Raw genomic sequence first — 15,404 nt, 5'->3', positions numbered from 1 at the left:
AACACCATATTCTGTATTCATCTACTCTGTTTTGCTAAAATAATCAGTTTAAACAGCTTTCCAGCTGAAATTTAGAAAGTGGGAATATCAAACACATCTTTTTTTAAAAATAATTTCAGGAATCAGGAGGACAGTTCCTTTTTTGATGATAGGTGTAAATATTTGAAACCATGACATTAGGGCATCAATATACTTGTTTCAGTTGAAATTCTATCTTTTTACTGTAGCCTCTGGACCAGCTCTTCATTCTTTCCATGATTCTGTCCTGCAAGTTTGATGGAAGCCTTCTCCCTCCCCCGCTCCCCAAATATTTTCTTTGAGAGATTTGGGTGCCTTTTTTTCGTAAGGCTTTAATAACCAAAATGATTTATAGACTATCGCTATCCTGCTAGAGTTGGTCAAGTTAAGTGGATCATATTTGCATGGGTCACTCTGATTATAAGATTCCACTGTTTCTTGAACTAAAATTGCTAGATTTATTATTCTATTAATGCTCATAAAGTCAGTCTTTTGATGAGCCATAATTTCCCTTTATGAGGAGTCTGTATGCCAGTCACCCATGATAAGGGAGAAGAAAAGTCCAGACTTCCAACATATTCATAACCCCTGGAACATTAATAAAGTCTTGAAATCCCATATGATTCTAGGGTATAATGACATAGGGTACAGTAATAAAAGGTAAATTTCAAGGTGTTACCATGCCTCTATGAGACTTTCCTCACATTGTTGGCTGTGTACAAAACCTAAGCTTTTCCATTATCATTTAAAAATTTAAAAATTAACCCTCCTGGTGGAGAAGATAACTCACCAACTAGGCTTGTCTCTTATCTTCGTGAATATTCTTAAGGAATGAAATAACAGATGGTGTGAACTTTTCCCTGTTTATCTTAATGGTCTTCTAATGGCAAAGCATAATTACAGTTATTAAGTGTCACGTTTATTAAGGTTTTCACTAAAATTTTCAGCGATAGTGCTGTCCTTGACTGACCCAACTTTTATTTAACCAATTGTTTTCCAATCATTTGAAAGAAAATTGCCCCGAATAAAAACAAACAAGCAAACAAAAAGCCCCCACTCCATGTTTAATTTCTTTCAAATATTTTAGTTGGAAAGTAGAGACACTTGTAACTGTTGTAAAAAGTTGAAAAACGTGTATGGCATGATTCATTGAAATTTTTGCCTTACTACATTAAAAAAAACCTGGGATATGCGAAAGTTTTCCAATAGTTTGCTTCACAGCTTTGGGAAGTCAATATGCTTACAAACTAGAGGACTCGGTTTGTCTTCTAGACCATTCTGTGGTTCTGTATCTGGGATGGAAACTTAATCACAGTACCTTTTCCCCTCAACGCACCCTCTTTAGAAATCGAAAGCCACCTATCTATCTCCCCATCGGTCTTTATGGATCTCCTGCTGCCTTTGTCCCTTCTAGACGTGGAGTCTTGGAGAGGAGGCTTGGTTTCCAAGGATTGGAGCGTTTGAAGGGCGGGGCCATCTCCAAGTCCATCTCCCCTTTTTGTCCTCTACTCCTGGGACTGGAGGGTGGAGCCAGGTCCCCCCACTGCTGGTTCGGGAGCTCTCTATCTCGGTCGCTCGAGGTGAGTCTGAAAGGGCGACAGCCCATTTAATTACAGCGCAGGTTAATTTCTTGAGTTCACCGCAGTCAGTCCGTCAGCCGCTTCCCCGGTCTTTGCCAAGTGGGTTTATGAGGTCTGAGGCGTGTTGAGGCGCGCTCACGTTCTCGCGAAAAGCTCCTCCCCAGGGCTCATTCCCCGACTGCGGGAAGCCCTTTCGTGCCCCAGGAGCGTTCGGTTTCCTCTGACCTCGTCGCTTCTTCTCCCCTCCCCACCGCCTGGATCCCCACGCCCCTACCCCCGGGGAAGGGCGGCCCCCATCTTAGCACTTCCGACCCACGCCAACCCAGAAGGTACCTTCACGTCGATGAAGATTTTATCGCAGCCTCCAAAACCCAGCAGTAATAGGAGCTTTCAGCCTGAAATACGATTGTTATTTTCCCGGTGTAGAGCTTGACAGAAAAAGTCAGCTTTTTATTAAAGACAAAGAGGTAAATTATCAGCCCCGGCACTGAAGGGACAGCGGAGACCTGGCGCGCTTCCTCCCGTTGCCACGAGGAATTTATGGGGGAGCGGCGGACAGCGATCAGACACCCCTGGGGTCCCAGAGGGAGGAGCTTGGGGGCAGAAGGACTTCCCCAGGTCCCTACAGGCACCTGGAAGGGGAAGTCCTCCCAATTCTGCACAAAGCCAGGATTAGTTCAGCCTGCAGCAGCCTCCCCATCCTCCTCGCTTCTTTCTTCTTTCTCTTTCTTTGACTCCCGTTTTCCTTTCGTCTCCGTCCGTCCTTCTCTCGTCTTCTTCTTCCTACTTTTTTCTCTTCCCTCTCCTCGTTTTACCTCTTCCACCTCCTCCTTTCTTCTCCACCGCACGCGTAGAGTGTCATTTATTTATTTATCTATCACCCCGCCATCAACACCCTTTAAGGGCTCCCAAGCTTTTCACTGTGAGTGGGAGGAGAAAAGGGCAGGAAGTGTTGAAGGGGGTGAAATTGTGCCTCAGGGCGAGAGATTCTGCCCAGGAATATACGAATGGGAAAATCTTGGAAAACAAGGATTTAGATCTATGAAACCACCCTGTCCGATGGGGACCAACTCCGCGCGCGTCTCCTCCCTCTTTATTGTATGGATTTGTGGGTGTAGCTCCCCGGATAGTTGCTTGGGGCGGGGGGCGGCGGGTATTAAAGAGCACCGTCTTGCTCTGGATCCTTACACCGCGCCGTCTCCACCGGATGCGTGCTTCCCAATGCAAAGGAATCCAGAAGCATCCCCAGTTCAGATACGGACAAAAGAAACTTTAATTAAGGTCTCTGCCCCGCGCGCTGCTTACTTCTTTCTCCCGAGGCTGTTGATGCCCAATTTGAGGATCCGAGAAATGGAAATGGTACAACCAGCCTATGCCCTTGAACTTCAATTGCTCCTGTATTGATTTTTTTTTTTTTTTTTGACACCGAGCCCCCTTCCCCGTCCCATAGCGAATGAAGCCTAAGAGACATCCAATCTGGTGAGGGGTAGGGGGAGCCCCTTGCAAAAGAGAGAGTTCTGAACGATTTGGGGAAAATTACGCTAAATAAAAATTAAAGGTGTGAAAGCTTCATCTTGGCTCTCTTGTCTTCAACACCATGACACCTTATCATTAGGAGCGCTGATTGTTACTTTCCGAGGCTTTAGATTATCAGCCAGAAAGTGCAAACAACGCGGTGCTGGAGGGTGTAAAGTTATTTAAGTAGACTTTTTTTTTTCCTTTTGGTGCGCCGTCAAAACATTTCACAAGTTGGGAAAAGAAAGTGGTGGTTCCGAGGCTCGGAATGATGGGCTCTTTCCCTCCTCTACCCCCCTTTCTATATCAGAAGAGAAATAAAACGCACAATGAACCTTTATTTCGGGGGAGAAGACTTCAAAATACGTGCCACTAATGGACAATTTGAGCTTTTCACTGGAGATACTCACACCGCAAGCTGGAGAGGGATTAAAAAGCCCCACGTGGTTGATCTGGGTTTAGGCTTGCAACCTCCAGTTCCCATGTATGTTCTTTGCAAAGATTGACCTCTAGATGGATGCGTGTGAGGGACCCGCTGGGCCCAGGGCTCGGCGCCTGGGGCAGCAGGGCTGATGGTGGGAGCGCTATGAGCGGTCGGTCAGGATCCTCACTGGCGGCTTTCTCTGCCGGCCAGGGTGGCCGGGCGCCTCCGGGGCGCGAGCGTGCACGCCTCGGCCAGGCGGACCGGCTCCATGCACCGCCTTCTCCGCAGGTCTTTATTCATTTCATCTCTCTCTTCCCCTTCTCCTTCTTTGCCTTCTTCTCTTCCTCTTCCTCCTCCTCCTCCACCACCGCCTCCTCCGCCACCGCCACCTCCTCCTCTTGCATCTCACTGGTCGGGCTCTGTGTTGCTCTGAGTGACAAAGACAATGTCCCAGCCTTAACTTTGCAACCACCTTGCCTCCTTCTGGGGTTCAGCGAGGGGGGGTGGGGGGGTGGAGGACAGCAGCCGCAGCCTCAGCATCTCCTCCAGCTTCTCTTTCTGCTCTTCTCCAGCTCTTGGATAATTCTTCCCTTTTGCCCCCAGTCCTTTTCTCATTTTTCTTTCTTTCTTTCTCTTTTCTCTCTTTTCCTCCTGCACGTTGTTGTTGTTATTAGAAAGGCTTCGCGCACCCCCTGGTGCTCTGGCGTTTTGTGTGGCAGGAGAAGATTGTCTTCCTTCTCTCTTTCTGTCTTGCTTTCTCTCTCCCTCTGGTTGCTCATTATTCAGAGAGAGACACAGAGGGAGGGAGACAGAGAAGAGAGAGAGCGCGCGAGGGAGAGGGAGGAGAGGAGAGTGGAGAGAGGGGAGAGAGTGAGAGGGTGAGGGAGGGAGGGAGAGAGAGAGAGAGACGGATATCTCAGGTCATCTGCAGCTGCAGCGAGTCTGAGGAGCCGAGGAAGGCAGGGAAGATGGCGATCCTCCATTGCTGAGACCCGGCAGAAGCACATGAGACTCCTTAACAACTTCCACAACAATAACCCAAGCAGGAAGAGGAGAAAGAGAAAGAGGATAAGGAGGCGCTGGGGCTGGAGAACCCGAAAACACCTCCCGGCGCCGGGACGCTTCTTCTGTAAGTTACTGCAATTAACCACCACCTCGGGGTGGTCTGAGTGAGTGCTCCGGGGAGAAGAGCGCCGGGTGGTGGAGGCACAAACGCGCTCATTCATTCGGCCAAGAAGGGTTGGTGGAGCGGGGAGAAGAGGAAGTCCCCTGCATGGACTGGCTGTAGGAAGAGGAGAAGAAGCAAGAGAGAAGAGGAGGAGGAGGGGGAGGAGGGAGAGCAGGAGGGGGAGGAGGAAGAGGAGGAGGAGAAGCGAAGGAGGAAGAGGAGGAGAAGGTGGTGGTGGTGGCAGTGGAGGTGGCTGTGCTTTTTCTGCTGGCTGCTGCTTCTGCTGGGGGGAGCGGAGCGCTGTGGCTTGATTAATTTCGTGTAGTTCTACGAAGAGAAGAGAAAATGAAATATGAGTGAGAAGAGAGCTGGAGGCTTAGGACGGATGCTCGGAGTGCGGGGACAGAAGTAGGGACAGAAAGAGGGGCGGAGGGCTGGAGGCGAGGAGACCTGAGCCGAGAGTCAGAGGGAGCGAGCGAGGGGCAGAGGAGGGAGCGCTCGGAGCGGCCCCGACCTGAGCGGGTTGACCTCTTTCTTTCTCTGTCCCTCTCCTTCCTTTCCCCTTCTCTCTCTGCCTGCCCCCCGCCCGATGGCAAAGCCGTGCGGATTGGCACCCCCCTCTTCCTCAGGTATTTGGCTCTCTCTCTCCGAAGTTGGGATGCGGGGTCGGGATGTGTTGGGGGTGGCTGCTGCTGCTGGTGCTGCGGGTGAGGAGAGAGGCAAGGAGCTGGGGGCGCGGGCCGGGTGGGGGGCGCAGGTTCAGGAGGCAGCTGAGGAGCTGTCTCTAGGCTGGGGGTTCAGAAGCGCCTGGTAGAGGAGGACAACGGTTTCTGGAGAGGAGAAGCCATTACACACATTTGGCTCTCCTCTTAAGAAGGGAGAAAGGGAGGCAGGGGCCTGGGGGGTGCCCCACTCCTGGTGCAGTTCCCGGGGGTCTGCCCTCCTTCCAGGCACGAGGGGAAACAGCAGCCGCCCCCCATTGGAGCAGTCCCTCTCTTTCCCTTTCTTTATCTCCCTGTCCTCCATTTGCAAGCTGTCTGCTTTGGTTCCAGTCCAGACTCCAAAACACAAAGCTCCTTCTCACGTTCAGTCTCCAGGCTTTTCACCATTCCTGAAGGAACCCTCATTTTCTTTTCATTGTAGCTTCTAACCTACAGAGAGGGAGGGAGGTTGCCTGGAGTTCCTTTTATATTTCTCCCCTACCAAAAAAAAAAAAAAAAAAAAAAAAGTTCATTTTTAAGCACGCGTCTGGGATGGGGAAAGACCAACCAGTTGGGGCTTTCTCCCAGGGCTCCCGGGAGCTCTGTGTTTGCTGTTTGGTTTGCTTTGGTTTTGTTTCTGGAGGTGGCTTTCAGGTTTTTGGAGGAAGTGACTAGTTTGGTTGAGAGCTGGGAACTGAGTCAGGTAAGCCGTGTCATGTTGTAACTCCACCAGAAAATGGAGGAGAGCGGGTTTCCAGGAGACAAAGCTGAGATGAGAAGTGTTTATAAAATTATGGATGTCTCCATTTTGAAGCTCTGCTGGTGATGGCTGGAGGAGGAGGCTTGCCTGCCTACTCCTGCTCCCTTTCCTAAGGGAAATCATATGGTGGTTCCTCACTATGGCTTCATTATGCAAGGGAATGAGGGGCTTTTAAGGGTTGCTCAGATTTTTCTCCCCCCAAAAGAGTACTTTCACAAGTTACAGAGCACTTGTTTTCATTTTAAAGTAAACTTTTGGAATTTTTTTCCCCTTTTGAGTGGACCTGAAGGGTTTTGACCTCCTTCAGGAAAGGGAAGACAGAAACCTTAAACATTGCCAGTGAGGCCTTCACACAACTTTAAGCTGCTCCAGGTCTCCTGAAAGTCACCAGGGAATGTTATTTCTTCATTGTGAAGATGGTCGTGGCCCTAAACTGAGATTTTGGAGTTCTGGGGCTTGGTTATCATCATGTTTTGAATGTATTGCAAGACTTCATTGTCTGGTTTGGAGTGATTTCTGCAAAAAAAAAAAAACACAAATCCCGCAAGATCTCAGAGGAACTCTAGGACTGACTGACACCAGTTTCTTGAGGTTCTACATTTCTCTTCAGCTTGTTCCATTTGTGCATTAGGCCTTCTTTAGTTCCTTTGTTCCCCCTTTCTCTCCCATTCTGCTATTTTTTTCTGTGTTCTCAAGTACTGTAAGTCTTCAGAAATATCAGTATGTCTTCTTAATGTCACTATGGAAACACATTTGAAAAAAATACGTTGGTTGAGAAAACCTTATGCCCAGGTATCTTCACCTTTTTAATTGGGATTAATTTATTAGTCTTTAGGGAGACATTTTGAGAGATGATTTGAAAAAGGACCCAAACCTACCCGAGTTCACACACATTGATTAGAACTCTTCACAGATTAGTTCTAGAGAATGTATGTAATTGTCCAAGTAAAGAATTAAATCCTGAAATGCTTCAGGAATTTATAAAAGCCAACCATGAAGGTGCTGATTTTCCATTAGGTAAGGTAGCCATCTTGAGGATGAGGGAAGATGTTAGAAGAATTTTAGATGGAGTACTGAAGATAGGTGAGGAGGGCTCCATGGTGGAATGAAAACTTGGAGGAGATTCAGAACCTATTAATATATTCTAAGGAAACTGATTGGACCTTGTTTTCAACTAAGGAGAAATATAGAAAGGTATCAGCTTCAACAGAAATAAAGAACACATTGGTGAGCGACTTATACCAGCTTTTTTCTTGCTTTGCTTTCTTATTATCAGATTTTTTTGTGTAAAGTTCCTTATGTCTACAGTATTTTTGTGCATATTGAAGTGGTTTTAGAGTCCAGATGTAATTAAATTCTGTTGAGTAGCTGGTAGCAGTGTCACTCAGTAAATGCACAGTGCTGTGTATGACAACATCACATTTTTCAAACCAAACTGTTGTGTCATTAATTGAGGGTTATTGTTCTTCTGAGGGATGTGAAAGGAGAAGGGAAGTACATGGTTCTTTAGGTGATAATTGTCCATGGTCAATGAAGTAAAACCCTGCTTGTGTGGACGAAGATGTATGGTTTTCAGTTGACGTGTATGGTCATTTAAAAATGCTTCTCTTCAGATCTCTGCTCCTTTATAAAAATCTAGGTCTCTCCAAGAGCACTTTTGAAAATTTTACTTGGAATCACACCATTCATTATTCATTTTTAGATTTCTTTTGATACCATTGCTTTTGCTCATAAGTGGAATGTATTCAATGTTATACTTAAATTTACTAGTGCATATATGAATGCTACATGTTCAAACTTGAAATTTTAAATGCAATGGAATAAAAAGAGTTATTTGGAAAAGTAATTATGGGATAATTTTACATCTAATTAACCATGTATGTTTGTGTAAACATAAATACGTTATATGGTCATCATGAAATAAACTTCTATGATATCTTTTTTGTTGTTGTTGATACCAGGACAATTGTTTAACTTACTTATTTCATTGGGAGAAAAAAGTCTGACAAATTGGTTGCCGTCCCAGCCATTTGATTCACTATAGTTTTCACTTTGCAACCAAATGTTTTGGTGTCCTTATAGACCGTCTTAAGTTTAGTTTTTCTGGAGGGAAGAAATAAGGTATCTAAGGGGCACTTTGGAGTTTGAGAATGTGTTCTGATTGTCTAAGAGACCGTCCATCTCTAATGCCCTTTCATCAACATGGGAAGCATCACCTATATTTTAAAGACATGGCTTCTTGAATTTTCTAGACACGCGCATTTGAATTGAGATAAGTATTTTCAATAAACCACAACAAGAGAAATAAAGAGTGTCAAATTGAACGTTCTCATTTGGTGTCAAAGCTCAGATCCTTTTTATTTTTGAGACAGGAGGTTGATAAGACTCGTTATGCAAATTTTTGCCATAGCTCTAATATATCAGTAAGAGAAATCATTCTGGAAAGTACATGTGAGCTGTGATGTACGCTGCCATAAAAAGATTCTTGTTGGGTCTTTGTATTCTATAATATTTTCTCATATTGGATTTATGTCAATCTAATTCGTTGACCACATTCTCTGAGGACTTGTTTTTTCCCCACTCTTTGGAGTTGGAGGCAAGTTTTAGAGGGAAAAAAAAAAAAAAAAACTATATATATTCTTCCTAATGAGTCTTCCGGAAGACAGTAGGGAGGAAAATCCAACTCTACTAATGGACTTCAGAGTACTTGTGGTCAGTTTTCCTGAAAGAAAAGAATAGTAAAGTTGCCTTGGGAAAGAGTCCTGTAGTTTGTGTGATAAAGAGTTTAATATAATAGAGTCTAGTCTGTCTTGAATTTTTCCTTGGTGGTGATATTTCTTGGTTAAGGTAACCCTGCTTTTCTTCTTTGTGGTATGCGTCTTCAATCAGATGTATAATTCACAGAATCACGGGACAGAGAATTGACAAAGCTGTGTGAATGTTTCAAATTGACAATTGGAAAACAGAGATGCTGTTTGACAATAAAACAATCGCAAACATAGGAAATACATAAATAATGAACTCAAGATTGCAAAGGATGTGACATGAGTGCATTAATTGGATAGGTAATACGTGGAAAATAAGAAAATTCGAAAGAAAAGGGAGGAAATATTTCTAGGTTCTATTGCTAAAATCCAGTGAACTGGAAAAATCAGCCTGTGTGTGCATGTGTATATGTGTATACATGTGTGTATGTGTGTATATGTGTGTGCATGTGTGTATATGTGTGTGTGCATGTGTGTATTGCCAAAGCAGGTATCTTATGAGGTTCATGTACTTATGAAGTTGATGACTTTGAGAGACACATTAGCTCTGTGTTGGTGACCTATTAATTGATTGTGAGAAAACAGAGAGGAGAATAGATAATACTAGAAGAAAATTCCTCTTTCTGTGATATGCCAAGACATCTGGCAGATGTTATGCTGGGCCCTAAGGAATGGACAGTTTAATTTTAGCCCTAGCAAGGAAATGGGAAGTTCTAAGCTCTTTTAATAGCACAAGTCTTAGTTTGGGGAAGGTTGCTTAAAAAAATAAAAGAGGCACTTATTGTAATATGAACTCTAGGGAGCAGGGAGCTTAAACAGATTTTGGGGTGATGGGCAAAAATATCGATTCCTAAGTAGAAATTAACATTAAAATCATTTAAAAATCGACAAGCCTGTACACAGTAAGTGATGCATATTCACCAGTCAGAACTTCCAATTAGGAAGCTAGTTGGTTTGTAGAGTAGGAGTGTATTTTAGTTTCTCTTATAACTTGAAGGTGCCTTAGAGCATATGCTTCAGTCTTCCCCCGCCCCCCAATTTTACTGAAGGGGAAACTGGCAGAGAGACATGAAGTGACTTGCACAAGGTCAGAAAGCAGTTGTAACCAGGCCAGACCTAGAACTCAGGTCGGCTGACTCCCAGCCCAGTGCCCTTTCTACTGTCCCACTGCATTTGAGTGAGTGGGTTGTGAAACACGGGCTCTCCTCTCCAGAGTGCAGCAGAGAAATGCTAGCAGAGAAACTAACCATACTCTAACGGGCAAGACTGTTGACTTTTGTTAGTTGAATTCAACATGGTGGGGAACCCAGAGCCAGGATGCTTTCGTTGATAGAAGAGAGACTCAGCAGAGGCGATTTTGTTCGTGGGACTTTCAGTCAAGTTTCAGCTATCAGTGTTTGCGCTTTTCTTTGAATTTTCCTGCTCCGTTCTCTAGTTCTGTCATCTGGGGCTTGGGAGTCCTTTTCAAATGTCCTTCTTTGGAAGTTTGTCTGGGTCTATTGCAGCTTACAAAAGCACCCACAATTGGACTCCAAGGATCTGTTTTGCAATGTGGTGCAGCTTTAAATTGGCTTCTTTCAGAGATGCCATTTTGTAATTCTGATGAATGGCCGAGAGAGTGAAATCCAGTCTAAAACAATTACTGGTGATTTTCCAGTGCTCCGGACTCATCAAAACTGTGTCCGCTGCTTATCTTCTTAGAGCCTAGTTCCCTCTTACAGACCAATGGCTGGCTATTTTCCCATTCCCCGATATACATGAAGTCATCCTTTAAAACGACTGTTAAACAACAGGGGCGACATTTAACCATGAGCCATGGGAACAGTTCTCTAGGAAGGGCGAAGTGGGTTTCCATTTCTGTCTCCTCTTGGATGAGTGAAAGTAATTTTGTAAAGAAGAGTGATGTTTAGAAGTTTCCACATTTTCTAAGCTTTTTCCAAACTCAAGTATAAATTCTTAATCCAGGAGGCAGTCTGAAGAAGGTAGTGCTGGATGTGGACTTCTGGCAGAAACACAGTTAATGCTGTAAACAGTTGAACCTCAGTGTGGCACTCCTCCAAATGAGTTGACTGTCGAAAATAAAATGTTCCAGAAGAACTGGGAGAACAGGAAAGAAGTTAAAACAGCATGGTTTGCATGCCAGTACTGAAGGAAGGGGAAAAAAAGTTTGGATTGAGGGGGAGCATTGGAGAGAAGAGAAGATAATCATAAGTTGAACTATCTCCTGGATTTATAAGACCCAGGAGGAGAAGTTTCCAAATGAAGGAAAATGGTTTTTTTTAATGAATTCAGAGTGTATTTGCAGTTTACTAGGAAGCTCTTTTGAATCTTTTGTCCCCTTGAACTTTGTATCTGGAGAACTGCACAAACTGATAAATGGAAAGTCAAATCAGAAGAGCTTTGTATTCACATTTTCTGCTTTGCACTGCTATTATAAAATCTATCTTCTTTCTGAGGCCTGTTGTCCTTACCAGTTGAAGCTTACATGAGGTTTTTTAGTCTTTGGATGTATGGAGCAATACATCCAACACAAAGTTGATTTTTCAGGGCTTAGGAAGGCAAGAGGTAGAGTGTTGTGTGTGGTATGAGAGGGTGCTAGTACTGTCACCTACAGATGTGTTCATTGCCCTTTACTTCTGGTGAGCAGATACTACTTGATGTCTTCAAAGCATTCTTGCCTAATTCCTAGCTGGAGACATTTTTCTTGAGTTATTCTTGGAGGGAAAGCTTCTTTTTGTGCCAGGTCATGGGTATTTTGGTATTGATTTCCTTGCTTTCATGTGTTTGCTAGTTCAGTTCACTGCATGCTGCTTCTGGATATTAATAAAATACTTCTGCTGTGCCTGTTCACGTCTTACCTCAACTTCATTCAGAGTAGAACCTGCTCTTGAGGGTGAAGGGAAGGCAGATAGGTACTTATTTGTTCCATAAATAAATACTTGAAGATGAGGACTGTTTAATTCAGAAAGGTATTTGCCAGGGTTTTGAGTAACAAAACTTCTAACAAAAGACTGCAAGGAAAGATGAGGAAATTCTACTAGGAACCAATGAATCCTGATTAAAATGTTTTAGAATCACTTAGTTGGAAATGAAGCACTTGTCCAAGGTGAGTGAGCAAAGACTTACCTTTGGATTCAGATTGGTTTGAGCACAAAAGGTGCTGGAGACCCAGGCGAGACAACTGTGTCAGAAGTAATTAAGCCCAGGATTTGTGGAGAGGCTTATCTGCCACAGAGCCCAGCTGGGGAAGGCCAAACTGACTCCCTAAGCTCTCGTCTGGCCAGTTGAACCAGAAGACAAGCTAAGGCCTTCAAATTTTGGAATTCTTTTCCCTGTTCAGATTTGAGAACGTAAAGCTATTATCCTTCAATTTTGCTCATGTCCACTGAGTGCTTCTCTTTTGAGCTGGGAAATGCCGTAGCCGAGGGGCTGGGAGCTGATTTCCTCTGAGTGAACATTCTCCCTGTTAACACTGCAAATGTGCCTATAACATTGTACTTATTACTCAGAATATAATTGTGCAGTGGCACAATGTGGGATACTTGAAAGATGTTTGCTGCACAAAGGTTCCAATACTCACCTGCAGATTAAGAAATGGGTTTCTAAACCATCTCATTTCTATTGCTAATGAAAAGCTTTGGAAGGGACTTGTGAATCAGAGCTCCAGCTGCTATCGTGGTAGGGGAAGTTAGGCCTTGAAAGGATACACGGATTAGCCCTTCAGAAAAGCCAACAGTAGCATCAGCACAAGTAGAAAATAGACGGGGTTGTTAAGCCAACAGAAAAGTAGGCTAAAACATTGCCATAATAATGTGGTGGCAATTTGCTGGGAAGGAGAGACTGCTTGGGTGGGAGAGGGAAAAGGAGAAGAGAGGCAAGGGAATGACTGATAAGTCAAAATTGAAGAGGTCTGTCTGCTGAGAAGAGCCCTCAGGAAGAAGAAGGGCATTGCTTTTATGAAAACAATAAAGCAAATGGAAAAAGATCTTGTAATTTGGTACCTAGTGCATGTGAAATATGAAGACTAGTGCTTAGGCCAATATTCTTTGGTCAGTTCCTATTGTAAAAAATAGAATTGGGTTTGGAAGGCAATTTATGTGACTTTGGGGTTACAAATACAGCCTTTCAGATAAAGGGTAGATGGAAAATTGAGGGAACTGGTTAACTCTGCCTAGGTGGAGGTTTTCCTGGAAAATGAACTCAGTAGAGAATAGAGCACAACAGAAAATAGCTGCATTATTAATGGGCAGAAAATGTGATAGTCCTCTCTAAAGCTATCCATAGAGCTTCTCTACCTACGCTCTGGGTACTGGAAAGAAATTAGAACACAGACATGCTTATTTCAGAGGGAAAGGAATGGAGCATGACTACTACATGGTATCCAGTTTGGGATTAAGCCATTTGCTCCAGCCAAGTGTCACGGACTGGCCTGTCAACCCAGTCCCGGCATTTTAAAATCCAAAATAAGGTCGGCGTGGACCAGAATGTCTGTAGTCACTCTAATTTCTAATTACATTATCCCTTTGTGTTGTGATCAATTAGTCAGGAATTGAACATCAATCATTCAATTCTCTGATTGTCATGGACGTGATCTAGTGGTCCCTCATTTGGTGTAAAATTTGAACAGTGGGTTATAGACTGAAGAAAGATGGGCCTAGAGATCATGTAAAGATTCCAACAGCTCATCACCCAGAATCTTTTCTCTTCAGTGGTTTCTATCTTTGTCTCCTTTGAAGACTCTTGATTAGTATTTAGTAATTATAACTGGGAAAGGGATCTGTATGGAAGATACCATTATCGTTTGAATGTCAAAGTTCAGCTGCAAGAACTTTCTCCCTCTTCTGCTTTTCACTGAATATTGTCCATTCTAATATTGCGTAAGAACACTGTCCATAAATAGTAAATATGATTGCTTTTATCAAAAATTCTGCAAACTCCTTTATTGAGTGGGAATACCATATAGACCTTTAACAAAATGCCATTTCTTCTCCTGGAGTGACTCATAATTAATATTAATTAGGTAACTTTTTTTTTTTTTTAACATTTAATATGGCTCAGGGACTGTTCATATGGATGAGGAAACTGAGGTTTAGGGAGGTAATTTACCCAAGGTCAACAGGCTACAAAGTGGAGAAGCCAAGATACACACTCAGGAGGACTGTGTCCAGAGACTTGGTTCTCAGCTTGATTATTGGTTATTACTTAGTATGCTAATAGCTTATGTTCTTGATGGTTTATCTCTTCCAGTTGCTTATACCAGGAGAATATCCTGGTGTGCTGGAAGGAAATCAGAGCATAATGGAAAATTAATTATATTAGTTGATGGGAGATATAACTTACTGTAATAGTGTGACAGTATGTTTAACTAAAGAGTACCCTCTTTTCTGTTCTTCTGAGTTATTGCAGAGATGGTGGGGGAAAAACAACAACAAGGAACTATATAGGGGGTACTTTATATAATAAATATTTTTAAATTTTACTCTTATGAAGTTCACTAGTATAAAGTAGTTATGAACATGGGTTTTTAAAAAGAGGACCTACCTGTTATGCAGAAAGATAGACTGTATGGCTTTTTTCCTTTTTTTTAAAGTAGAAAAGGTGGTTTCTTTTTTTCCTTCTTAGTGCTCATTTAAAGTCTCAGTGGCCTATATTGGCTCTGGTTACTGTAAGCATGAGAAATGTTTTTAAAAGACATATTAGAAAATTAGTTCTCTTGTCTAATGGCCATTCTTAAAAAATGGCGCAGATATTCTTAAAAGTATGGATGCTAGTAAGTCCTCCCTTCCACCTTAGTGATCATCATGTGCTCTATTTAGATCATGGGGAGATGATGAATGTTTTGGTTTTATTTGCCTCTCCTTAAAGCATCACAGTACAGTAAGGAAGCTGCTGTTCATGGATGACCACAAATGCCCTTAATAGAGTAACAGGCTGTACTAAGGAGGATGGAGCAGGTCAAAATATCCCCAAGATATCCAGTACAGTAGCTTTTCTGTAAGACAGCCAGTTGGGCATTAATTGCTGAGTAGAGTCTTCAGCCGAAAGCAACTGGTGATGGTTTTGTAAAATCTTAACTTTCCTATGGATCTGTTCAGTTGTTCTGTCCCCGACAAACCCATTTTCAAAGCCATTGTAGGAGGATAGCATGTGTACTGCTCATAAAATGTTCTAGAGAAGGTCCCAGAGCCATCTGTCTCCTTTTACCCAACATGAACATCAGTATCTACCAAACTTACAAAAATCATTATTTTCTTAGATAATGACCTTTAATGGGAAAAAATTCTCAAAAAAACAGCTATGTAACTGAAAAGAATAAAACTGAACTATACCAAAGCAGTGGTTCTTTGGACAGAATTTCTAATTTAGAAAAATAGGGACTCTACTTAGCCTTAGCATAAATTGTGACCCTAATCAGTAGTGCCTGGCCTTCTAAGATAATCCCTCAGACCAGCCTGTCTCAAAGACTGGTCCTT

At 43.2% G+C, this 15,404-nt stretch overlaps 1 protein-coding gene across 1 annotated transcript; it reads right to left on the bottom strand.

Annotated features, from left to right (window-relative positions):
- Window positions 1-1,286: 1,286 nt before the first annotated feature.
- LOC101348921 (uncharacterized) lies at window positions 1,287-1,895 on the bottom strand. The gene is given in 3 exon segments (XM_012554326.1): window positions 1,287-1,578; window positions 1,580-1,769; window positions 1,772-1,895. Coding segments are annotated over 3 exon segments (606 nt in total).
- Between the last annotated feature and the right edge of the window lie 13,509 nt (window positions 1,896-15,404).

Source organism: Trichechus manatus, unplaced genomic scaffold (assembly GCF_000243295.1).
Source record: "Trichechus manatus latirostris isolate Lorelei unplaced genomic scaffold, TriManLat1.0 scaffold00016, whole genome shotgun sequence".
In the NCBI taxonomy this organism is placed as follows: Eukaryota; Metazoa; Chordata; class Mammalia; order Sirenia; family Trichechidae; genus Trichechus; species Trichechus manatus.
Note: the sequence above shows the minus strand (reverse complement) of the source record. Positions and strands in the feature narration are given on the sequence as shown.